The sequence below is a fragment of the Gigantopelta aegis genome, chromosome 8 (genome assembly GCF_016097555.1).
Source record: "Gigantopelta aegis isolate Gae_Host chromosome 8, Gae_host_genome, whole genome shotgun sequence".
NCBI classification, from domain to species: domain Eukaryota; kingdom Metazoa; phylum Mollusca; class Gastropoda; order Neomphalida; family Peltospiridae; genus Gigantopelta; species Gigantopelta aegis.
Window position 1 is genome coordinate 74,122,196 of NC_054706.1, and position 27,186 is coordinate 74,149,381.

General features: G+C 36.5%; 1 protein-coding gene across 1 annotated transcript in view; it reads right to left on the minus strand.

The window, feature by feature from the left end:
• LOC121378415 (disks large homolog 5-like) overlaps positions 1-26,114 on the minus strand; it is a 54,791-nt gene extending 28,677 nt beyond the window's left edge. Inside the window, exons 1-13 of the mRNA XM_041506579.1 lie at positions 25,481-26,114; positions 15,167-15,232; positions 12,243-13,601; positions 11,521-11,737; positions 10,709-10,844; positions 10,056-10,183; positions 9,243-9,342; positions 8,862-8,934; positions 6,739-6,845; positions 4,640-6,039; positions 3,734-3,941; positions 748-922; positions 169-271 (exon numbers count right to left, since the gene is read on the minus strand). Coding sequence (XP_041362513.1) covers positions 169-271; positions 748-922; positions 3,734-3,941; positions 4,640-6,039; positions 6,739-6,845; positions 8,862-8,934; positions 9,243-9,342; positions 10,056-10,183; positions 10,709-10,844; positions 11,521-11,737; positions 12,243-13,601; positions 15,167-15,232; positions 25,481-25,763 — 4,355 coding nt within the window. The 5' untranslated portion in view covers positions 25,764-26,114. The remainder of the gene's footprint in view (positions 1-168; positions 272-747; positions 923-3,733; positions 3,942-4,639; positions 6,040-6,738; positions 6,846-8,861; positions 8,935-9,242; positions 9,343-10,055; positions 10,184-10,708; positions 10,845-11,520; positions 11,738-12,242; positions 13,602-15,166; positions 15,233-25,480) is intronic.
• Positions 26,115-27,186: the final 1,072 nt, after the last annotated feature.

Here is a 27,186-nt window from a genome sequence, read left to right on the forward strand (position 1 = left end):
CATTTCAAATTAATATCTCGAGGCATTCTGAAAACAAAAAGTATGGAAAACCATATGATGTACAGATGAACAGACCGACCGACCGACCGAAGAATGGAGATGAAACCTATAGCGTCCTCTAGTCGGACTGAGAGAAGACTGAAAACAAGATGACTTCTAAGAACTTACTTCCTCCACTTATACTGCGAGGTTCCATCTTCTGTGAGTGGTGATCTCAAGTAGCCGATCCGTTCACTAAACACTGGCGAGATAGGGCTGCTTCTTTCAGACACTGAAATCACACAACAATATTTCACACTATCACTAATACTAATTGTCAATCATATAATCAGTCAGTTGGCTACCTGGGTAAGACATCATGCAATCAGAATGTCATATTTCATGCTCATGCCTTGCAGGGACAGGGCTGCAGTCCCCCCCCTCCCCCCCCAACTCTTCCAAAATACACAACGGGGCATTCAGTTTAAAAATATCCTACCAGGAGATCACTGTATAGTATTGTGCCCTGATTTTATTTCACTGCATACTCCATTATTTTAGACTAGGTATGGTGCTGTATTTGTAATTTGTCATTCTTTAACACATTAGAGGTACTCACCAATTTCTACAGAGCCAGATTTGTTGCTGACACTTGTGACATTTTCTTTCTTTAACCCAGTAGAGGTACTCACCAATTACTACAGAGCCAGATTTGTTGCCGACACTTGTGAGATGATTTACTTTCTTTAACACAGTAGAGGTACTCACCAATTTCTACAGAGCCAGATTTGTTGCTGACACTGGTGCTGGAAGGAATGCGGATTCTCTCGGTGTCCCTGCCTCGTTTGGGCAGCGTTGAGTGGATGTGTGTGTTGAACAGACACGGACCGATGGGAGATGCTCTGTCGTACATTATGTACTCGTCACTCAGCGTCGTACTGCTCTGTGAACACAAAGGAAAGGAAGGTAATATAGCAGCACCCCAGTAAAATCTAGTTTGTTAGTTAATATAAAAAAAATTAAATGGTGAAGTGGCTACCTGGAAATTAATCATATAATCTATTATGTGTTGGGGCTATTTTAACACAAGGGAGATAATGTTATTTGTGAGGGCCACTGTGTATCGAGGCCCTTACAAACATCATTTTGTCCCATGGGTTGGAAGTGCCTTATCTATACCTCACAATGATGATCGATTTTTTTTTCCGCCAACTTAATTACAACAAAACATGAACTAAGGTTTGTTTATTCTTGACCATTTACAAATTCATTAAATCATAGTCACACATTACACAATGACAAAAATTTAACAATTTGAACATAAATTTAAAGTTAAAAATATCAATTTCTTAAATAAATTTGTTAAACAACGATTCAACGTAAAATGACAACCTGGCAAATAACTAATTCAACAAAATTCCGAAAAACACATGGTATGACTCAGTTGTTCTAAAACTTGAATTCCAACGTCAGGCATATTTAGAATTCAGTCCAGTGAGCAAGAAATAATCTAACAAAATTCTGAAAAACGTAAGAACTTTATGATGTCAGTCATCATAAAGCATGAGTTATGGTGTCAGTAGCAAATACCCGGTGTAATTAGAAATCATCTAGCATGAGGGCTAGTCAGGATAGCAAGAGCTACCTACCTGTTAGCAAGATTATCTTATAGTACTTGAGTTAGTTACAGTAATAACCCCGACTACAATGCACTTTGTCTGACACTCAATAATCAATTTAATTTTTGTGTTGTTGTATCATTAGACATTCATTCACTGTTTGAGTACTCACAAGTTGAGACAGACTAGGATAACATACTGATCGGACACACACTCACTGTTTGAATACTCACAAGTTGAGACAGACTAGGATAACGGTACTGATCAGACACATACTCACTGTTTGAGTACTCACATGTTGAGACACACTAGGAGACCCGTACTGATCGGAGACACACTCACTGTTTGAGTACTCACATGTTGAGACACACTAGGAGACCCGTACTGATCGGAGACACACTCACTGTTTGAGTACTCACATGTTGAGACACACTAGGAGATCCGTACTGATCGGAGACACACTCACTGTTTGAGTACTCACATGTTGAGACACACTAGGAGACCCGTACTGATCGGAGACACACTCACTGTTTGAGTACTCACATGTTGAGACAGACTAGGAGATCCGTACTGATCGGAGACACACTCACTGTTTGAGTACTGACAAGTTGAGACAGACTAGGAGATCCGTACTGATCGGAGACCCGTACTGATCGGAGACACACTCACTGTTTGAGTACTTACATGTTGAGACAGACTAGGATAACCATACTGATCGGAGATACACTCACTGTTTGAGTACTCACAAGTTAAGACAGTCTAGAAGATCCGTACTGATCGGAGACACACTCACTGTTTGAGTACTCACATGTTGAGACACACTAGGAGATTCGTACTGATCGGAGACACACTCACTGTTTGAGTACTGACAAGTTGAGACAGACTAGGAAATCCGTACTGATCGGAGACCCGTACTGATTGGAGACACACTCACTGTTTGAGTACTGACAAGTTGAGACAGACTAGGAGATCCGTACTGATCGGAGACCCGTACTGATCGGAGACACACTCACTGTTTGAGTACTTACATGTTGAGAAAGACTAGGATAACCATACTGATCGGAGACACACTCACTGTTTGAGTACTCACAAGTTGAGACAGACTAGGAGATCCGTACTGATCGGACAAACACTCAATGTTTGAGTACTTACATGTTGAGACAGACTAGGAGATCCGTACTGATCGGACACACACTCAATGTTTAAGTACTCACATTTTGAGACAGACTAGGATAACCGTACTGATCGGACACAAACTCAGTTGAGTACTTACATGTTGAGACAGACTAGGAGATCCATACCAATCGGACACACACTCACTGTTTGAGTACTCACATGTTGAGACACTAGGAGACCCGTACCAATCAGACACACACACGGGCAGGCTGTAGGGCATGCTAATGACTTGAGTACTCACATGTTGAGACAGACTAGGAGATCCGTACCAATCAGACACACACTCATTGTTTCAGTACTCACATGTTCAGACAGACTAGAAGACCCATATCGATCAGACATATACGGGAAGGCTGTAGTGCATGTTCATGACTTGAGTACTTACATGTTGAGACAGACAAGGAGATCCATACCGATCGGACACTCACGGGCAGGCTGTAGGGCATGTTCATGACTTGAGTACTTACATGTTGAGACAGACTAGAAGACCCGTATCGATCACACACACACGGGCAGGCTGTAGGCCATGTTCATGACTTGAGTACTTACATGTTGAGACAGACAAGGAGATCCTTACCGATCGGACACACACAGGCAGGCTGTAGGGCATGTTCATTACTTGAGTACTTACATGTTGAGACAGACAAGGAGATCCATACCGATCAGACACTCACGGGCAGGCTGTAGGGCATGTTCATGACTTGAGTACTTACATGTTGAGACAGACAAGGAGATCCTTACCGATCGGACACACACGGACAGGCTGTAGGGCATGTTCATGACTTGAGTACTTACATGTTGAGACAGACTAGGAGATCCATACCGATCTGACACACACGGGCAGGCTGTAGGGCATGTTCATGACTTGAGTACTTACATGTTGAGACAGACTAGGAGATCCATACCGATCGGACACTCATGGGCAAGCTGTAGGGCATGTTCATGACTTGAGTACTTACATGTTGAGACAGACTAGGAGATCCATACCGATCGGACACACACGAGTAGGGCGGCCGCTCGAGGTCGATGTCGGAGATGACAGACGCGGGCAGGCTGTAGGGCATGCTCATGACTTGTTGACTAGACACACACCCTGGACTGTATGGGTTCGGACCAGCCGGGGGGAGGTAGTGACCCGAACGACTGTGCATGTTCTGGGGTTGAGGGCTGAAAACACAAAGGTACAGTTACATATTACATTCAAAGCCAATCTGTTCATTCTTTCTGTACATGTTCTGGGGTTAAGGGCTACTAACACAAACAAATGTACACATATTACATTCAAAGCCAATCCATTCATTGAACATTGGAGAGACAATATTTGAAAATATTAATACTACTTCTTTCAGGCAGCGAAATCACAAGACAATATTTCATCATTCGTTCTGAAATCATAAGACTGTCTTTTAAAATATCATTAATACTAAATTTCATTTAGTGTGTGAAAAATAATGCATCAAACATTATTAGTGGAAAAGAAAACAATATCAGTTGCATGACATCTCAGCACATCTTAAACTATGGCTTTTTGGTGTAGTTATTGGGACATTTGGTCAGGAAAGAGTGGAAACCTGCTGCCACTTCAAAGGCTACTCCAAAAGGAGAAGGAGATCTTTTATTTACACTTGTTTAACAGAAAAAAATAGTATGTAATACAGTCTTTGAATAAATCAGTGATATGGCATCAGTCCATCAATCGTACAACCCAGACAAGGCCTCTACTACATTTCACCCTTTAAAATGACAGAGAAACAAAGAGGAACATATATGCATCAGGTAAAACAAAATGCAAGTCGCCATCTGAATTACATATACGATACGAGGTAAAATAAAATGCTAATAACTATACAAATTACATTACACACCTGATTGAATGGTTGTGGTGTGACAACCGACTCCCAATGTTGCTCCCAATAGAACTCGAAGGAGACGACATCCGATTTTCATTTAAGTTCAACGGGAAAGCAAAACGATTATCTGGCGACATAAAGTTTATAGACTCTGGGACTTGAAGAGAAGACGGACGAAAGTTTAACATCTGCTGTTTTTCCGAACTGTGAGAACTCGGAGACGAAGCCAGCACGAAAGCGGATCGACGATTGTGAATGTCCGACTTGTGATGGGTAGCGGAGGTTGGGCGCCGATGCTTCACCGATTTCTCAATTGCTCTCGAAGACGAGCTGGTCACCAAAGGAGGCGGCACATAACTCGTCGGCGAATGCATCTGATACTGATCGCCATGGGAAGTCTGGCTGTGGGAGAACTGAGACACACTGTGTCTGGGTTGCTGCGTGCCCTTCACAACTCCCACTGGAATGTTTAGCGGCGATTCCTTCGCGTTGGCCACAAACACGGAGTTCTGAGGTGGGGAACAGGAGCTGTTATACTTAACACTGGAGTCGGAGTTCTGAGATATGTGCTTCACCTGCGGAGATTTATCATGGTCATGACGCAGGAACAAATTCGTGGGAGGGTCGAAGAATGGCGACGACTTTATCGAAGGCCTTTCTTTAATCCGGTGCTGCGACGGCCGCATTATCACAGTAGCAGGTCCCGAGAACGTCGTTAGTTGCTGGTTCCGAGATTTGGGCCACGTCCCACTGTTGCTTTCCTGTTCCAGTTCGCGCTTACGTCCCTTGGACGATCGGCTTTCTTTACTATGATCGTCTCGCTTTAACACAGCATCGAATTCGGCAATCACATTTTCCGTCTTTTCGTTCGATAACGCTGTCCGAGATGCACACGAGTTATTAGTCTTGCTGCCACTTTTTAACACTGGTGTGAGACAGTATTCCAGGTTGCGCTCCTGACTCTTGGGCCGGGGACGGAAAATCTTCTCCACTTTCTCTATGGCCCTGTCTAACACATGGACACTGTGCCGCGCTTTCTCCATGTCGTGATGCACAGGATGTCGGCCACCTCCCTTTCTCGGACTCGGTCCCGGGCTGTCCAAACTGTCCGTCTGCGAACCGTGGCTTCTCAGATTCTTGTTGCTCCCGGCAACACCGCCGTTACTGCTGTCCATAGAAGTGTCCCACATGGCGGCACGCTGAGGAATGGTGTCCGACTTACTCATCCCCGACAGGACACGAGGCTGATCCGACAGAGGTGACATGGACGACTGGTTGGTCGGCGTCGGCGATGAACCGGCCGAGTTCATGGGTGAAGCTTGGCGCCATATGTCGAGGTGTATCGGGTTGTTGCTCTTTTCTAGAGTCTTCATTGCTTCATAGGCAGACATACCATCAGTGGGTTTTCCATTTATCTAAATGTACGATGAATGTAAATTATTGGATTTTAATAACCATGTTAAATATTTTAAATGAAATTTATCATATAATAGGTAGGGTATCCAATAAAGCAATGTTATGTGATCTTTTTCAAGTATCAAAGTATATGGTTTCAAAATCTGATAACTTTGCCAATTAGATGTAAGTTAATCAGGTCACGGGACTACTACAGTTATTGACATGTATGCAAAGTGCTAGTAAACAAATAAACATGGCTGTATAATATTCTATTGGCAATGCTTCTGAAATGATAGATGCATTTGGTCTTCAAACAAAAATATGTCAATAGTAATTTTTGGTTGAAAGCTGCCCAACATTCTTAAACAGAAATGTTACGCACTATTTGTTATAATGTTGGGATATGCAAAATGATGTTATTCCAGTATTAACATAATTTTCATTCAAAAAGACCCTGTGTCATTTATTGATGTCGGTAGCCTTGACATCGGTTTTCACCTGTTGGCCACTCTCAAAATCATTAATTTTATAAGATTATGAAAATAAAATATTGCTGAAAGGAATAAAAGTACCTCATGCAAAGAATATTCAGTGTCAGTCTGAACTACCCCCAAAAGTATTAAACACAATCCTTGTTTGTCTTTTCTCAAAATATACACGACTGGTTTTTTAATCGTACTATTCAGGTTACATTTAGCACTGATGAAAACACCCACCTTGACAATGCGGTCTCCAACACTCAGCATAATTCCATCCTTGGCAATCATACCTCCAGGACTAATGCGAGCAATGAACAAACCTTGCTCAATACTAATTCCAGGATCTGAAAAATAGTTCATCTTCGATGTTTAGCTTCTTAGGTGCTTATATTAATGTTCTTATATAAATATGCCCACAAAGTGCAATTTTCTGCTGAATCTACGTTACATACACAATGTCACAAGATGAAAGCGTACCAACAGGAAGTGAAGCACAGGAGAAACACAGAGGTTTTATTCTGCAATAATTATACAATTATCAGTGTCAGTGTGTACAACCACCGTTTAGTCAAAGAAACCATCAATTATTCGCTCAAAATATTAAACATTGACATGTCCACATCTCCTGTCCCAATCTCATCTTGTTTGTATATTACGATTCAGATGGAATAGTTTTTCCCACAAGCAAAAATAGTACTGTTTCTTTAGAATAAAATATAGTACATGTGGATTTTAGCATATCAATAAGTTTCAAATGTAAATAATTTATTTTATGTAATTAATGTTTTATTTCCGGCTGTTTGTACTAAAAGCTGACTAAATAGCTAAATGACCAAATATGTTTTAAGTAATGAATCATTTGTTTTCAGGTTCTATAAACTAGAGTCTGTTCTTGTATGTAACATTATACCCATTGTATTTCAGTGCAGGTAATATGAACTGAGATTAAAGTTCAAATTTCCCCCAGCTGTCATTCAACACAGTGTAACATACAACAGCGTGGTGTGTTCACCTATTGTCTTATTCTATTCTTTATATTGGCTTTTAATAACCTTTTCTGAACTCACTACTAAACGAACTGATCTGACAGAATTTGACAGTTGGGAGAATAGCTAGCGAACAGTGAAGTCGAGTGGAACTTTTTATTAACAGGTCAGAAATAAAACTTAATCCATATAATTTTATTATAATGAACTTAGTGGTGTGATTGTTTGAAAGGAAGATATTATTATATTTTAGTATTCGTTATTTGTATAGCTGGAGTAATATTGTATATTTTTTATATTTATCATCCATTAAAGGGGCTTTTGTAGGAGATATTGCTGGCACTATAATTTGCGATACCATATATATATACACATCATTACTTAAAAATCTCAAATAAAATCTCAAAGGGAAATAAATCACAAATCTCATATATTATTAAAATCATAATAATTACCTAAAATATATTTACTATTTACTAATTGACATTACTGTCTTTAGAATATTTAAAGAGTAGTTCTCAGTTCTCGTTTTACAAGTGTCTGGACACAAAATATGTAAAATATTCAGCTACTGTACACAGCATAATAATTAAGTCATGATTGTTTTCTTAAAGTCAAACATCATGAAGGTGGGTTATGAATCAACAAAGAAGATTTAAAATGGCAGCCCATATTAAGAATGTATGCAAAGCAACAACTGAAACCATATTGCAAGTTATGAAAACTTTTGAATAGTGGAAAATTCACAAACACTAAACAGACAATTCAGAATCCAGAATTCTGATCAAATCTGGAAATCTTTAATCCCCGATTGTAGTTGTAATTCCTAAAATAACTCCTACAATTCTCAGATGTTGATTTGTGAAACCAGACATCACCAGTTATTGGGAGCTATCACTCACTCCCCAGCACTCCTGAGACTAGTACTACAAAAGGATTAAATATAAATGACTTTCCATAATCTAAGTTCAGGAAGCAATTAATCACTCCCTTCATTTATTTTTCATAGCGAGGATTATGGACAGACCATCCACACACACAGTGAAAAAGGCTGGAAAACACTCAGCCATCCAGTAATGTCTAGTGAATTTTATCATTGGGTTGCGTTAAATGTGAAACTATGTCTACACTCGACCATGGACTGACCCTCCACATAGACAGTAAAGCAGGCTGGAAAACACCCAGCTGTCACCCAATGTCTAGTGGATTTTATCACTGGGTTGCATTAAAAATGAAACTATGTCTACACTCAACCATGGACTGATCATCCACGCAGAAAGTGAAAGTGACTAAAAATTATCCAGCCACCTACCTATGTCTAGTGTATTTTATCACTGATTTGTGTACTGTAACGAACAAACTGCATAACTTTACCTTTCTGACACGACAAGGTGATCTGGAGAGGATGCCAAATTCTGGCACTTGTTGATTTCCGTCTTCTCACAACCTAAGAACAGTAAGGGATTTAAAATAAATTATCAATATAGTGATGTGTACATTTATTTTCCCCAGGTCATTTTTCCCCTCTCCCTGAGGGGTTGCAAAATATATATCCTAGGAAGGGGGCCCTGTGGATTCTTAAACCGGCTCCGATACTGTTAATGCTTCAATTAAAAAAAAGAGATCAACTCATCTCCCACATTCTTTATTTCAGAAAAAAAACCAAAAAAAAAAACCCCACTCCCGCCCCAAACAAAAAAAACTACAAAGAAGTTAACTCTCAAAATGAAACTTAAGGACATCGAGATGACTAACCATTATTAGTGTTCCTTGCTTCCTTATCGCCTGCTTGGCTGATCGTCTGTCGACATTTGTCACATCCAAGTTGTTTAGTTTGAGAACCAAATCATTCACTCTGCAAAATAATCAAACAATGCAACAAGATATAAACTACAGTGAGATCCAGTTAATACAGAAATCTCACCCAAAAGATCACATGAAGTGCTCTGTAAATTTGCTTTTAATTCTTATTGCAGGAAACACATTTGAAAAACTATACTTGGTACAAATACAAGTACCTGTATTTGGCATCAGTGTGTCAAAAAGTATTTGGTAAAGGTAGGTTAAATAATTTGGCATCATGAAAACTAATTTTGTGACCAAAACCATTTTTATAATGTTTTGACATCATATTTAAAATGTTTATGGATTTCGTAATTTAGATTAATATATATTTCTCTTAGTCAAAGACTGTAATTTCATCATGTTTTCATTACTTGGGAGGAAAAGCCAGCAATAAGAATTAAAAGCAAATTTTGTTGTACCATAAATGGAATTTATTATGAGGAACTTTTTCTTCTTTTTTTAATTGAAAATGTTAACAAGCTTAATTCAATGTAAGAATAATTATCTTCACCACCCCTCTCCCCCACAAAAAGACTGTAAATGACCAGCGACATCAGTTAAATTTCTCATCGTTCATGTATTACTTGACACTAAAACATTCATGGTACCATACACCGTATAAAAGCCAATACAAATTGCAAAACAATGTGAAAAACAGTTAACCGAGTACATTACTGGCAGTGTACGCTATGTGGTGTAATTATAACTAAAAGAGTTTCACACCTGAGTTTGCCATCTGCTGGACCTGCCTTGGCAACATGACACACGTATATGGATGGATCATTCTGAAACTGGGGGTCATCGCGACCTCCAATGATGTCAAATCCATAGCCAGCACCTTCAAAGGGTTCCTGCAATAATCAAAATACTTCTTTTAAAAAATACCCAGGTACTAAAGCAATAATTAATTCACAATCAACGCATCTCGTCTATAGCAAACTAAAAATGGTGCCACACATTGTGCAAGAGAACTACTCTTAGTAATTGTCATGGTCTACATTTGATGAACTAAGCTTAGATCAGTGATCAAACTTATTAAATGTTTTTGCAAAGACACTAAAAATATTTTGTTACTCTTTCAGAGGAACTCTATCCTTAAAGGTGATGCCACACGATACAAGTAGGCAGTGAATGAAATTGTAATAAGCTATTTTTGTACAAGGCACTCGCATTACTGTGGTGACGTCTTAAATTTCTCAAAAATGGCATATCATTCAAAACTGATTCAAATTCAATTCAAATACTATATTTCTACTGCTTGAAATCTTCTTTCTATCTTTTGTTCCCCACAAAAATGTATTTTAATCATATCTCAATAGTATAGCAAGTGCTGTGTAAGAAGCAGATTTCTTGTAATTAATTATAAATTATCTAACCAGTTCAATATCAAGAGTCTCAGATTCCCATTCCTGGAGGTCAGCATCAATGGCAGAGTCTCGCGAATGGTTGTGACCTATTGAATTGAGCTGGGTTTTCCGCGATTCTCTCTCAGCCAACGCTTCATACTTTTCTCTGAAATAACAAAATATGATAACGTAAGTCTGTGGCTAATTTTGTCGCACAACTTGTTTAAAAAAACAAAAACATTTTAAAAACCCTAAAAGTTAATTATACATGTCAAGTAGACTTAAATACATGAAATACTTCATGTTGGCAACCTACTATTGAAATGTTTGATAAAAACAAGAATACTGATGCAATGGAATGTATTAACAGCTTGCTTTGGATCTTGGAACTACTAATGTGCAATAATCCATGAAAAGTAGGTTGCAGTGGTAAGCGACACACCAAGTTGTAATTGCATGCAAGGTTTAATCATCCTATATATATATATATACACATAGGTTGATCATCCTATATTAACTGATAAGGAAGAAATGACCCAAACATAAAAAGTTAACAAATGGATGACATATGCATGGACAAGGCCATATACCATAATACAATATATCAAAATATTGAAAGCCATATAGAATAAGATAGATAGACAGACATACAAAAATATATTGCACATTAAAACATATTGCAGATATGATTTTTGATTTCAAGGCAAAAACCACATACAGAATAGCTCAGATACCCAACAGCTGTATTTTATGCTCGGGTGTCGTTAAACATTCATTCACTCAGAATAGCTCATGAATAACAATTATCATTAAAGAGCAGAGAAATTCCACTAAGTGCTAACTTTATTTCCTTGAGTTCCTTGCAGGCCTCGATCTTCTGTTTCTTGGTGTCGTCCGAGTCCCTCAAGGCCTGAGCCAGGTCACTGACGGCACGGTCACGGTCGCGGCGTAGGTTGTCACACAGACTGCGGATACTCTCCCTCTCCTGGACGATTTTGTCACGCTCACCGAACGCCCAGTCTCGACGCTTCTTTGCTATCTCCGCTTCTTGCAGGGCATCTGTTAAATAGAGGATTCATCATGGGTGTTTTTTAATATGGAAAATATCAATTGAGTCTACGTTAATCGGTATTTGCATATACCTTTTAGTTTGCATACCATTATTACATGGGTTAATACACTAAATTATCATATGGATTTATGACATGGATATCATTGGTAAGTTAAATTGGTCAGAAAAACACTGTTATCGGGAATAATGGACATAAATACTGGACAGCTGGCCACAAATGCCCATAAGTAAACACAACTTTTTCTATTTTTGCCCAATTTTAATCAACATTAACTAATATAAAAATAAAATGCCATAAAAATTAGAAAAAACCCACGAAAATAATACTCACCGATTCAAATATGAACTTTATTTTATGTATTTATAAAACATTCAAGTGAATATATGCGAGTAAAAATTATAAACTAACATGGTTTTTGACAAAAATTAATCCAGTAGTCTAAAGGTTAATAAAACCAATCTGCATGTAAATTAAGTCTAATAAACACTTACCGCTAAGGTCTTGACGCAATTTTTCAATCTGGTTCTTCAGTGAATCAGTTTCCTTGGTGACGTGGTCGATCTCTTCCGCTTTCTCTTTCTGTGTCTTTTCGTACGTGTCCTTAATGATCCTGTCAATGTGGTCCAGGGCCTCATGCCGTTCCTTCCGTGCTATATCACGCTCCTGCGACATCAGCAAGTACTCCTTGTGAAATTCATTTCGCTGCTGCTCAACCTCAAGCTTCATTCCACTGACCTCGTTCCTCTCACGCTTGTATTTGTCTCGGTCCTGGAGAGCCGACGATATTTCACGTCGCAGCGTCTCACGCTCATTCTCGATATCTTTCTTTTCCTGCTCAAACATCTCAATTCGTTTCAAGGCACTGTTCAGTTTCTCCTGCAGCTGTTCAATTTCATTATGAACAGTGTCCCTTTCTGACAGAACTAAAGCGTAATTTTTCACAGCTTCATCCTTTTCCTTCTGCATTGCCTCGTTTTCTTTCTTAATCGAGAACTGCTTCTGTACAGCCTGATTGTAATCGACAATCCACTTGTCTCGCTGCTGTGTTATTCGCGTCAATTTGTCCTTCAGCTGATTGCACTCGAGCAAACGTTCGTTCCAGTTTTGTATCACAGACGTACACTGATGCTGCAGTCCATTTCTTTCCATCATAGCGGAGTCACGCGCGACACACAGTTCTTCCATCTGTTTCTGAGATCGTCGTTTCTCCTCAGTTAGGAACTCGAGCTGGCTGACGACACTGGTGTGGGTCAAGGCCAGCTCGTCGTACCTTTCCCGCAGAGCTTCGTACTCCGTCTTCATCTCCTCAAACTTGGTCATCACCGTACTGCAGATTTCGTCTATCTCGTTGTTGGACACACGCTCGTTCACAAACTTCCGGTGCTGGTTCCATAAATCAGAAATTTCTTGCCGGTCTTCTTTTCGTAACTTTTGCAAATTAATCACCTGCTCTTCCAGTTTTTTCCGCTCGTTCACAATCTCCAGATTTTCTGATTTCAAAGACTGCAGTTCGTTAGTGAGCTGTGTCTGTTTGGTCTGCGATGACTTGCAGCGTTTGCGGTGATATTCAGCCTCCATGGCGACCTGTCCGTACCGATTGACAGCATCTGCATGCTGCTGTTTCATCGATTGCAGTTCATTAATGGCGTACTCACACTGCATCCTCAGCCCGTCGTAATCCCTCGATGAACGCACGGAGGGCTGGAGGACATCCATGGGTCCGGGGCTCTGCTGCGAATCGCTCAGTGTTGGGTAGCTGTTACTTGTACTGTTGGGGTCATACTGGTGAGAGGGAATCACTTTTCGAACTGTTCCCAGTGAAGACATTCGGAATTCTTGTGATCTAGTGTCTACAAGCAAAGAGGATTAAATTGTTAACTTTAATACAATATGTATGTACACAGTTAAAACTACAAGAAATTATTTCACCAAATTAAAATGAAATTTGCCAATTTGTTTTAGAACTCGCAACTTGCAAATTGGAAGAGTGTCTTTAGAGTGAATTTGGTCACATGTATTTCTTAATAAAATATTACAGACAATAAAACTTCAGCATAGCATGCTATAGGTTTGGTTTGAAAATAACATCCATTGCAATGTGCAGAGTAGAATAATATACCACCATGGCCCTATGTCTCATCAGCGTTTGAAATGCTTAAACGCTGAACTATGCTCAGATGAACTCAGTTTATAATGAATCATGGATCATGTCAGAAACAATTTCATTTACCAAACTCTTCAGCCCAAACATAATTTACAGCCGAGATCAAACTGAATTACAATTTTTTTTTTAAATATAATATTCAAATGATCCTCTTTCAAACTTAATTTAAACCAAGAAATGTCTTTGATCCATCAATAACAAATTGGACCTTGATATACACTTTATATAAAACGTATGGCAATATTAATTTGAGCCATCGATTAAAAAGAATATAACCTTGCATTGAAGCTTTAAATATGCTAAGTCATAGTTCCAAAATAATTAAATTCACTTTAAATAATGCACATATAATTAGACAATCACGATTTACATTGATAAAAACATGAAATTTGTTAAACCATTTTTTAAAGGTCTTTTAACCTTCGGAGTACTGCAGGCGAGAGATCTTGCCCGACATCACGTCAGTCGACATACTGTACACTGTATACAGTGCATTCCCCAATTCATATTTGCCGCCGTTTTGCACACGACACTCACCGGAAACGGAAATATAATAAAAGAAAAAAGATTTTTTTTCAAAATGGTGGCTTTTGTTTTGATTTTTTCAATTGAAAATACCTTGAAATTTTGGTTTTCGGCAAGTATTTTTGCTTGACAACAATGGCGGCACGTCGCGGTCATTTTCAGGGATCAATAGCTGATTGTGACAGCTAATTTGATAATAAATTTGATCGTTTTACCAACAACGATAATTACCAAATATTGCAATATGAATCGTAGTTCGGGTTTAAAAAAAAATTCCGGTCAGAAAACCACTGTTAATGGGAATAACGGACATAAATACTGGACAGCTAGCCACAAATGCCAGTAAGTAAACGCAACTTTTTCTTTTTTTTCCCTAATTTTAATCACCATTAGCTGATCTAACAATAATAAAAATTACAAAAAAACCCACGAAAATAATACTTACCGATTTATATATGAACTTTATTTCATGTATTTATAAACCATTTAAGTGAATATATGTGAGTAAAAATTATAAACTTGTACCCACTCAACGTGGTTTTTGTTAAAAATTAATCCAGTAGTCTAAAGGTTAAATAAGAGTTGTGAAATAAAAATTTAATTTTCAAGACTTGAGATTAGGAATTTTCCTTACAGCCAAGATAAACATATTGGTGAAGATGTTGACTATTTCACACTCTGAGACACTGCACTTATTCTAAGACCAACCTATTACTATTAACTAACCTGCAACAAGAGGTCGAAGACGCATATCATCCTCAGAGTCCGATGTCAGAGACGTCGACCGAGAGTCTAAAAATAGAAAACAAAAACAAGTGCTTTACAACAAGTAAGATCAATTAATATACTGTTATTGAGGTATTATTTTACTTTCGTTTTTGAAAAATGGACGAGTGAAAAATTTTAACCTTCAAAATACTAAAATGGGGGAAATTTTCACTCCTCAAAATAACTGTTAGAAGGGAAGTGCTGTTTGTTCAAATCAGCAGCATGGTGTTTTGCATCCCTCAAACTGAACATGGTACTACAGGGCTTCTAGATTGTGGTAGCCCCACTCCGATGGCTAGTGATATTCAATGTTGGGCTAGTAAATAACTACTATTGCCATGCCCGACGGTTATTGCAAACAATTTGTCAAATGTTGCAGTTAAAGGTAGACTAAACTCCAACAAGAGGCTTATGTGTTGGAAAGATGCATACCCGGACCACCAACACATACTAACACTTTAACAAATGAAAAACGTGTAATTTTAGAATTAATAAAAAACCGTGATTATTCCTGCTAGCTGGGGGCAGCCATTTTGTTTCGTCCGGTGGGATAGCTTGGGGCGAAGTGACGTCAGCTCAGGTCCAACTTCTCTATTATGCACAGTGTAAAACAAATGCTCTAATTTATGACAAGGTGCTTTACTTTCATCAACCTGACTTGTAAAACAACATAAATGACTTGATAGTATAATAAACTATTTAACCAAATATATTTCAATTTGCATCAATATAACGAAATGGAGTTATAGCATTTTTTTCTTTTAAAAAATCCAAAGAAAAAATGCATATTATTAGGCCTATTGGTAGGATACGTTCGAGCAAAAACGACTACTCACGATACCCAAGTGATAATTTTCTTTTCTCTGGGACTACGTAATTGGTCAGTTTTGTGATTTTAGATGGGGAAAGTCTACTTAATCAAGGGTTTTACAGAATTACTTACAGTAATAAAGCTGGTAAAGTCCATTACGATTTGAGGTTATCACACAATACCCTGTGATCTTAATAAAAGAGGCACGTCTTTTTAGTGTGTCTAGACAGTGTCTAGGGACTGTCTAAATATACACCTGCCAAACAAGAACCACAGGTACAGGCCACGGAAAGAAAAGACCAATTAAGCAAGAAAACACTCCAACTATTATTTCAGTATGTGGGTTAATTTATATACAAAATATAATACAGTTATTTCAACACTTTGACAACGGTGGTTTATTTTGTATTGAAAAATAAACCACATATACACGTTGCTGTGTTACTGGGATAGATATTATTAAAGAACATTGCGATGCATCTGCAAAAATTAGGTATGTTTTGTTTCTTCAGTTCGAAGACTAATTCCTGAAGTGACACGTTAGGTATTACATAACCACCAACTTGCTAGAGGGCGTATTCATTGGGATGGTACAAAATGGCTGTGCCCATTATATATAATAGCCGTCATTTAATCATTTTATTAATTAACTATACGATTATACTTGTTGATATTAAGCAATAATGTGCATTATGTATCATTGAATATGCACACCAGTCCAAAAGCCTTGCTTTAGCATTCCTTTAAGTCTATTTTGTAAATATGAATATCCTGCCCCCACTGTTAGTGTTATTAAGCTCTATCTTCCTCTTTAGGTGACATATCTTATTATAACTATTATTTAGTAAAATTGTATTAACTTAAAGTAAAGTAGGTCTAGTGAATTTTTAAATGTGGCTAGTATATTTTTTTAATCACTGACCCAATGGCTAGTGGATTTTATAAAACATTCTAGAAGACGTGGGTAACACTTACATGCCTCCAAAATGAAAGACTTGTTATCAATTTTAGAGGACAATTTCTCTTTACCGGTCCTAGAAGTGTTGTTTTGAAAACCAAAAGCAGGTTATTGTGAAGGTACAGTAGATAACCTACATGTACAGCACTAGACAAAACCCAAATGGTAATTTAGAAATGCCTTTTAATATATGGTCATTTAAATATGCCTTTAAAGTATAGTCTTCATCATCAGGAAAATCAGGGTGAGATGAAAACAACTTTCTTGAAATGGTATTATGCAAGCAATATCAGGAACTTATAATTACAGGGTTTCTGCCAAAGGGTAACATTTTCCAGATTTTATCTTTTAAAGTTAACCTTCTGACAAAATTAATTACTCTTATCATTACTGTATTATGTTCTTAACCCTAAACCTAAAACTAGTTCTGTCGACTGTAGTTGCATTCAGCACACAGAATTGTAAAATATTTAATTCCATAGTGCCATACCCAAAAAATTCTTTCTGACAGAATCCATAACTTTCAAATAAAATTTTATTAAAACTTTTATTGTAAGGCTAAAACATTGCAAGTGAGCATGGCAAACAATACATTAGGAAACATTCTGTTCAGTATTGCATTGTAATTCACCATGCAACTTTCAGAGATTTTAAAACATTAAATAATTATTACCAATCAATTTGAAACTGATTAGCAACTATTGCTAATATAAACTGATTTTTTTTTCCAATTAATGTCCTCCATGTATGTAAAAATATGTGCAGTAAGCAGTTAGTTATAGAAATCTGGATACAACTTGGTATCTGTAACTTTGTAAGTACTGATTACTGGTTACATACAAAACAAAAACAAACGTAATTCCAAAAAACAAACCCTACCTTATTTTATTCCAAAGCAAATCTGATACTAATACCTATCGACATATCTCAAAATTATAAAAGAATGTCAAACAGCAGCACACACAAAAAATATTATACAAGCAGTTCTACAATACACTGAACAATACAGTTTATGTTTCTCACTGCAGTATTTAATTATTAATGTAATGTTTTTACAATGCTATTTTAAATTCAGTTTTGAGAATACAGTCTAATCAATATGATCAAGGTAGAAAATGTCAGTGGAACATATGGTAACACCAATAGGTACTTGTATGTGAAACATACAAAAATCAATAAGAGAAAGTATCCATTAATATTATGAACAAAAGAACAAAGACCATTCAATAATTATCAGTGCACATTGTTAGCATGTGCCAGACATGTTCTTGATGACATGATAAGGTATATCAGCTATATCTTTACGAATCGACATTACGAATCAACTCGCAGTGCCACCACAGTACAATGACTGTACATGTCCAAGCTGTTGTACGATTGTTTTTGTCATTTCAAAACACACAAGTATTCTTTATTGCCACTGCCCTCTCAATCCTAAAAGGGTAAACACAGTGTAATAAAAAAAGAGTTTTATATGGCGTTAGAAATATGGTTAAGGGCTACACACACACTTAACGAGAAAGGAAACATGCTACTACCACCTCATACACTATTATTTTTGTTTAGCAGCAAGGAATCATTTATATGCAGAATAGTACATACCATGTGACCTTTGCTACACCAGTTGTGGTGCAGTTCATAATGAGAAATAGCTCAATGGGCCCACCAACCTATGGTACATGAACCGTCATGATCACTTGCTTCAATGGGCTTTCATCAGTTTCATGTAACAAGAACCGTGTGGGGATGATGTGTTCAAAATCACTATCCAAACCTAAAATGTTTTTGATCACCGAACACATCAAATATAGTATCAGTATTGATTTTTTTCTTCAATGTAAAATGTCTATGAAAAATTTAACCTATCTGTGCTAAGTTTCTGTTACAAAGCAGTGACACTTGTTCACTAATGGTTGCAAAGAATTACATGTATGCATTATTGTACATATCTGTACATGTATATACAATGATATATATATACACATTACTCATAGTAACCATACCAATAACACCAAGAGAAAACAATAACAGTGTGTTACTTACTTTGTTATCAAATATGATCTAACAATGTAAACACTGGCACTGCTCAGCAATGTGTTGATGTTACTGTTAGAATTGTTATTGCACCTATTACATGGCAATTAGCAAAAACATTATCAAGAACACAGATCCAAAGCCATGGCCTCCTATAACAAAGTAAGTTGTTCTCCACAAGGTCATACCGGCCTCGGTGGTATAGTGGTTAAGCCATCACTTAAGGATGGTAGGTACTGGGTTCGCCTCCCAATATCAGCTCCTACTGACAGTAAGTTTAATGACTCAATGGGTAGGTAAGGCAACCTCTATACCAACCTCTCTCTCACTACCCACTAACATAGTCCAGATAGTGAGGTGTGAACCCAGGACAACATGCTTGAACCTTAATCGGAACTAACTATAAATGAAAGTCCCAACTGGTGTTACATTCAGCCAAAAAATGTGCACACATCAAGCCAGTAGTTTTCTTTCTATCCATTATCCTGTATCAAATACTTCAGGGTTCACTCGTGACAAAGATAAAACTGTGCATGTTAACAGTTTAAACTGTTTTACCCTGCAACCAGTCTTTTCTTGTCTTATCAAGATAACAGTAGAATTTAGTAGTAGAAAGTAAAACGTAATGTTTAACATGTCAAACACAAAATAAGTTACATGTGGCAAGAATAAGCGAAAATAACAATAACTTTTAGTATGTTTTGAATACTGTAAAATATTAATTGCATATAAATATAAAGATTAAGTTAAAGGGGCAATCTCAGTCACCCAATGATCAAAAATATTTACTTAATCAAGTGAAATGTAAAGATTAAATGTATGACCTTGACTTACAGCCTACAAATAATTACATGCAAAATTTATATTATTGCAAAATCCAATATGGGTGATCGACAAGTTAACATGAAATGTCATAGTCTGCATTTGAATGGCATCTCCATATTTTTGTCTTTTTCTTTAATTTTTTTTTTTTTTAAATAGTGGTATTGCCCCAGAAATGTGATGGTAATGTCAGGCATGTCCTATTCTAGCTGGCAAAAGTCGGCTCAAGTCGCCATGTTATTAGGAGAAGTCGAAGTAACCATAATATTCTGGACCTAATCCAATTTTAAAAAGAAAATCACACAACAAATGTTAAGACACCAACTTGTGTAGTGTTACAGCTCACATAAGACTGTGTCAGTCTGTGGATTTACTCTGGCACCAGACTGTAATTTGTAAATCAAGACATGTGCAATTTGCAGTGACCAGTGAGTTGTGCAGTTCTTGGCCAAATTAATTTCAGTAGTGCCCAAAAATAATCATTATTACTTTAACGTAACAATGACATATTAATCATCATTTATTTATTACTATCGCATTTCAATGAACATATTCAATTGTTTTGATTAAATTTTATTAACGGAAGTATATGTAGTAGTATTTGATAGCAAAAGATTGCTATTCAAATCAAGTACGTCTAATTTGACACCTTTCTAAACGAATGTGGAACATGTTGAACATCACAAAATGTATCGATAAATGTTCACTTCGTATATTTTTGTATCACCTGTCTCCCATTTTTAGATCAGGTCAGACTTGCCCCCACCCCACCCCTATCCCAAGTTCATTACCTTATATATATATATATATATAAACTTAACCTGAAAATAATATATTGATATCAACCTGAAATGGTGCAACAACAAAGTGGAAACAAAATATAGGCTGAAAGGGAGAAGGTAAGGATAAAAGATACATGTAGTCAGACATACTTCCCAAATTGGCATCATGATTTTAAAAATATGTAACAAGAGTACTACTAAGTGTCTCAACTATTGTGTTCTAGAACTCTCAACCAAGGTTCCCAGTTGTCACTGAATTTTGTACGTAAACAGGTTTTATAATGTATTTCTATTTATTTGTAACTTGTCTTTAATGAAATTTTAAACTCCAATTTTATTTAGTGTACTCTTTTGTAAGTTTGTTTTACATTTAACTTTAAGTTCTATTTTGATGAGCAAATCATTTAAGTTTCTTTTTCAAAAGCAACTAATTTTGTTATTTTTAATTTATTATGTATTTGACAATATTATACTAGTCTTAAAGTGGATAGCTTAAAGCATGGTTAATAAGGTATATAATATTTATGTGAAATTTTATTTTCCACAAAATTTTGTAACGAAAACAAGCAAATGTTTTTCGATGCAGGCCAGATTTTTTCTTAAGTGAAAAAAATATATACATCAACTATGTACTGAATGCATGTCAAGCATACACATTTTCTCTTTGCCAGCAATTAGTCCTCCTGCAAAAAGTTAATTTTTCATGATTACGAAAAAAAAATCTGACTTAATCATGTTATTCAGAATGTAAAAGTAAACAAAATTCATGTTTTTGGGGGGGGGGGGGGGGGGGGGGGGGGGGGGGGGGGGTCAAGACCACTAGTTTATAATTTTAATTTATGGATCAAGAATAGTTAAAAAAAAAAATTCACATGTAGTATTGAATAAAACTAGACTTTTAGTCTTCATAAAACCTGCAAAGAACTGTTTATTCCAAATTGTCAACGACTATTTTTGTGCTGGGGTGTCGTTAAGCATTTATTCATTCATTAAAAGAAAAGAAAAGGACAAAGAAAACCCACCCATATCTGTCACAAATATAATATTGAAAGGAATGTTGTTAGCACTTTGATGGATTAAAAGGTATATTGCTGGGTGGTCATGTCAGCTTCAATGCTGTATAGTGGTTAGGCCATTGGCACTATGGTTGTTAGTGTTGCAATGTACCGGTAGCTATTGGGTTTACAATTAGAGCTGGAAGGTATATATATACTGTTCAGTATCGGTATCATGTTAATACTGATTTACTGTACCTAGAGAATCTCAAAATACAGAAATTTTCAGTACTGAAAAACTCTTCCCACCATTTAGTAAATTATCTGACGAATGCAAAATGGATGATATCAGAAGTCCTAGAATACGGTGACCCGATGCCCGAGGCCAGTGGTTTTTAGATTCGGGCCACTAAATATAAAGTACTTTGTGTGATCCCGATGGCAAGTGGTCAATTTTTTTTTTTTTAATTTACAATGCTACAATCATACAAAAATAAAAGAAACATCTACAAGTCACTTCTTTCGATTTGCCGAACATGCAACATTTCACTAACAAATAGTTAGCCACCAGTAATCTCAAAAAAAAAATGTTTTGCTCATCCAGAGCCAGCTCTGAATCTCTGAACCATCCATGACATTAATATACCTACCGATGTAATCTTATTCAATTTTATAAAGTGTAAACATTGAAAAAAAATAGTTAATTGTTTTGCTGCCATTTTCATTATGTACACTGGAACTCAAAGATTACTTAATGTAATACTAATAGTAATATAGTGCAAGCGTAATGGATGCAATCGATTCGTCCACTGAGAAACTCGAGACGATTCGTCCACTACAAAAAATCAGTTCCGGACAATTTGTCCACTGGGTTTTTATTTCCCCAGTACATTTCTTCCACGGACTAAATAATGTGTACTACAACAAAAAAACAGGTACTTACAAGTATGCACTTTGTGTTAAACTTAAAGGAAAGTATGAAATTAGCGGGTGAGCCATAACTCGGGCAAAAAAAAAAAAAAATGTTTTATTCAACAACAAACTCAACACATTTTATTTACAGTTATATGGCATCAGACATATGGTTATGGACCACACAGATATTGAGAGAGGAAACCTGCTGTTGCCACTTCATGGGCTACTCTTTTTTATTAGCAGCAAGGGATCTTTTATATATACACCATCCCACAGCCTTTGATATACCAGTCGTGGTAGGTATGCGGTCAAAACGGCCCCATGATGAAACGGCCTTGAACATGTAAGTCAAAACGGCCAAAGAAAAAAGTCAAAACGGCCAAAAGAAATGGTCAAAACGGCCCGCCCTGTAATTCATTATTTTAATGATTAAATCACAGAAAGGGAAGGGAGGGGGGGGGGGTAGTGGACCATCTAGGCTTTCCGGGTGAGTGCGTATCGTCTGAACGAGTTCCTAGTGGCGCTGCTCACCCGGGGGCTTGTCCCCCAATTTACTAATATAATTAAGACCACCAATTGACCTTGTATTTGAAAAGACCGATAGACCGACCTTTGATACCGTCGGCAGGTAACAGCAATTAGCCTTTTAACTTCTACAGTGAGTGTATCGAGTTTGTATAAAATCTGCTTTACAAACATTTCATGATATCATTCGTGTTTTTATTAGGTAATCGGTTAGGTATTCGGAGTGTTTTAAGGCTCGGGTGGTTTTGTTAATTGTCAAATCAACAGAAGTAACTTTTTCTCTGCCCTGGGTAAAAAAAAAAATCGCTATGAGTTAATCTTGAAAGAGAGCTCTTCCTTAAATATCAATAAAATACTGGTTTAATGCAATCATAGTTTGTAATAAATAGTTTTCATCGTAAATGTATTTGTTAGCGTTCCCTCACATGTTTGGGCTTTGAGGTAGGGTTGGGGTGGGACGCCCTTTGCTTGGTGCAATCTCTTGTATAATGGCTCGGGCGATGTGTTTGAAATGGTTATAATAATAACTATTCATGTTTCTCCAAAACTTACCTGTACTTAAAATCTACATATTAACACAGATGTACTAGTACACTAACCACATATGTAGATTTTATACCTTTGTTTATTCAAACATAAATAAGACGCAGATAATATCCGTGTAGTGAGATCGTACTATAAAAACTGTCTTTGCATAGTTATCTTTCTCGACACTTGTGTAGATGAAATACATTTTTAAAGTATTATATCTAAGGCCGCCTTGACTTTTTTCAAGGGCCGTTTTGACTTTTGTTTAGGGCCGTTTTGACCAATTATTGTTAAGGCCGTTTAGTACTGGGGCCGTTATGACTACGATCCGTCGTGGCACACTGGCTGGAACAACCATAACTCAGGCATGCATTTAAAGCTAAGTATACTGAAAAGACCGCTTAATATTGGTACTGTGTCAATACTGAATACAATACAGTTATAAATCACCTCCAAAATACTGATACCAATACCCAACCTGAAATTTCAATAACACCCAGCTCTATTTACAAGGTTGCTATTCACTTCATACCATGGTCATTTCGTACCATGGTCATTTCGTACCATGGTCATTTCGTACCATAGTCATTTCGTACCTAATTTGGTCGTTTCGTACCCTGGTCATTTTGTACCATGGTAATTTCGTACCATTGCAAAAAGTAATTTTGTACCTTGGTTATTTCGTACCATAACTGAAAGTCATATCGTACCATGGTATAACAATTTATAACAATCACCCCGGTAATGTCTTTTACAAAATAACATTAAATTACAAATTTGTGGTTAATTTAAGGGATATTTTATCAGCAAAAGACTAAAAAGTATTGCCACTTTGTATAAAGATTTGCAATTGGCTAATTTGGCAATCAGTAAGGTAGTTAATGTTTTAATGGCTGTTATTGTTTATTTCTTAAACAAATAAGATGCAAATAAGCAAGTTTGAAAAGAAGACCTAATAAATAAATAATATTTTGTTGGTCCATTATATTGTTTTGTTGTTTTTGACTAATTATCTGGAGCCATTTCACACAAAATCGAAGTTGGCAGTTAGTAGTAAATATCATATACGGCTCTTGTCAGGTAAAATGGAAATAACGGTTGACAGGTAATATGGGTATCAATAACGATATGCTGCACAATAATGTGTTCTGGGTTTCAAACTGTCAAAATAAAGTTTTAAAACAAAACCCACTGCTTTTATGCTATAGTCAATTCGTTTTTGTACCATAACTGAAAAGTCAATTCATTTTCTATATACTGGAATTAAATGACTAGGGTACGAAATGACTGGGGTACGAAATTACTTTTCACAATGGTACGAAATGACTAGGGTACGAAATGACTTTTTGCAATGGTATGAAATGACCAAGGTACGAAATGACTAGGGTACGAAATGACCAGGCAGCATGGTACGAAATGGATGGTACGATATGACTTGGGTACGAAGTGACTATGATTCATTTACAACATAACATCCTGGAACCAGTTCACAGTTTTAAATGCTCAAATGTTTGACGGATTTTTTGTCATTAATTAAACAATCCGTTTCTAGATTTATAAACACAGTCAACAATTTGTTTTTCAGTGATTATGGACCGGTACTGCTAAAGTAATATTAGAAAATTTCCATGACAGGGAAAAAAAAATTCAGTATCGCGTCACAATTCGCTGTACAAGTTTCTGAGATCCTACACAATTTTAAAACATTATTAAACAGTAGTTGCTAATCAATTTTCAATTTCAGACTAGAAATGTTGGTAATCAATATTTTGAAAATAAAATGTTCCCTGCATGACCTTTCGGGATTTTCTTTATCCATGTGACATAAAATAAATATGATTTTTTTTTTTTTTTTAATAAAGTAAAATCTGAACTTAAAAGATAAAAATTCAACAAGCTCACCTGAAGTTGCTCGACTGCTCCCAAGAAACATGACAGTCAGAAGGTGGGGATAACAAGTTTCAAGAGCTAAACAGAGACTTTCAAAGGCTAAACTGCCCTTCTGGGGAAGAATATCTAAAAACTTTTCCACTTTAGCAATTTTGGAATTCTGGCTGTTAACTTCCTTGACCTCGTCAGATGTCAAAACATCTGCCCCTTGTAAAATTGGGTACAGTCGCTCAACATCAACTGCATGAAACTTCTGTCTGTGCAACTCTAGCAGCTCCTTGTGCTTCTCTTCCATTATTCTACGTTTTAAAACACTCTAAAAATAACAATATGCATACAGCTAGTTCTGGTTTTAACGAAATCTACCACATACTATCAGAAGACAAATGTTTGACGTTGCACTGTCACAATCCAAACACAGGGCAGCCATGTTTTTGCTAGCAAATCGATTCTAAACAAATGCGATCAAAGAAAATTGAGGTCACTTTAAAAAGTGTTTTTGCATATTCAAACCACCTTATAGAGGTGTATACCAAGTTCGGACAACTCTGTAACAAAGTGTCGCATCACAAAGTCTACCTCCATCCCGAAATAATCCAAAATACATTCCCAATGTTGATAAATAAGACATTTACCAACGCCATATTGGCAAACGTTTAGCTGACATTCCAAAAATGGAAGGTCGCAAAGTGCAATTTACAATGTCCATAAATGCTGAAAATTTTATATCGAGTACAGAGGAATTCTTTCCACTATTAATTACAAAGTTTACTGTCATCTTTCTTTTCTTCTTTTTATAACTTATAATATTGCGACATCCATATAAAAATCCAGGAACGACAACTCGTAAATCCAACACTGTCAGGTGCGCGCGTATATTTAAAGTTGCAACATACTACTTAGGCTTGTTAGGCTAAATTACTGGAGAAATTAACACTAAAAATATTCGGAAATTTGGAGGAACATTCCAAAAATAATGAAATATACTAAAATATTGAAATGTTGATACTGAACATTTTATTAAAATGAATCTTTTTGTTACAATATTTTGTTGGCTTGACATAAAAATAAAAAATGCTTTCGAAAATTACAACAAAATCGTTTTATTTTGTGAAATTATTAAAACATTTTTCATTATGTAAATAAAACATCAGTATATATAAGTAATCCAACACCAGTTGTTTTAAAGAGTAATACGTTAAGACCAAGTCTAAATTGATATCACCAATAAGCGAATTTTTAAACATATATTTTTACTTTTGCAAAATATTCAATTGAGAAATAAATTGTGTTTTGAAATGCCAGAAAAGACCGAAAAGGAAGTAGAAATTTCTACGAAGAATAATACGTATGTTCGTTGACAAGTACCGTTATGTACTCTGTAAAATAAATATATTTAATTTATATTACCCATATGGTTAAAAATACATGTATCTTGGTAATATCAAAGTGATATGTCCCACTTGGCGATACATAACACCTCGACGTCATCGATTGGCGCACTACAACCTTACAGGAACGTCAACCAAACGAGTTGAGTTATATAAATTAAGATGGATTAGGAGTAATAAATAGGATATTGAACTCGCTACCATTTCGTATCATGTTTATGTCCCTCGTGAAATAATTTTCACTGTCACTCGCAAGTTCGTGACAATTGAAAATGATTTCACACGCTAAAACTCGTGACAATTGAAGATTATTTCACTCGGGACATA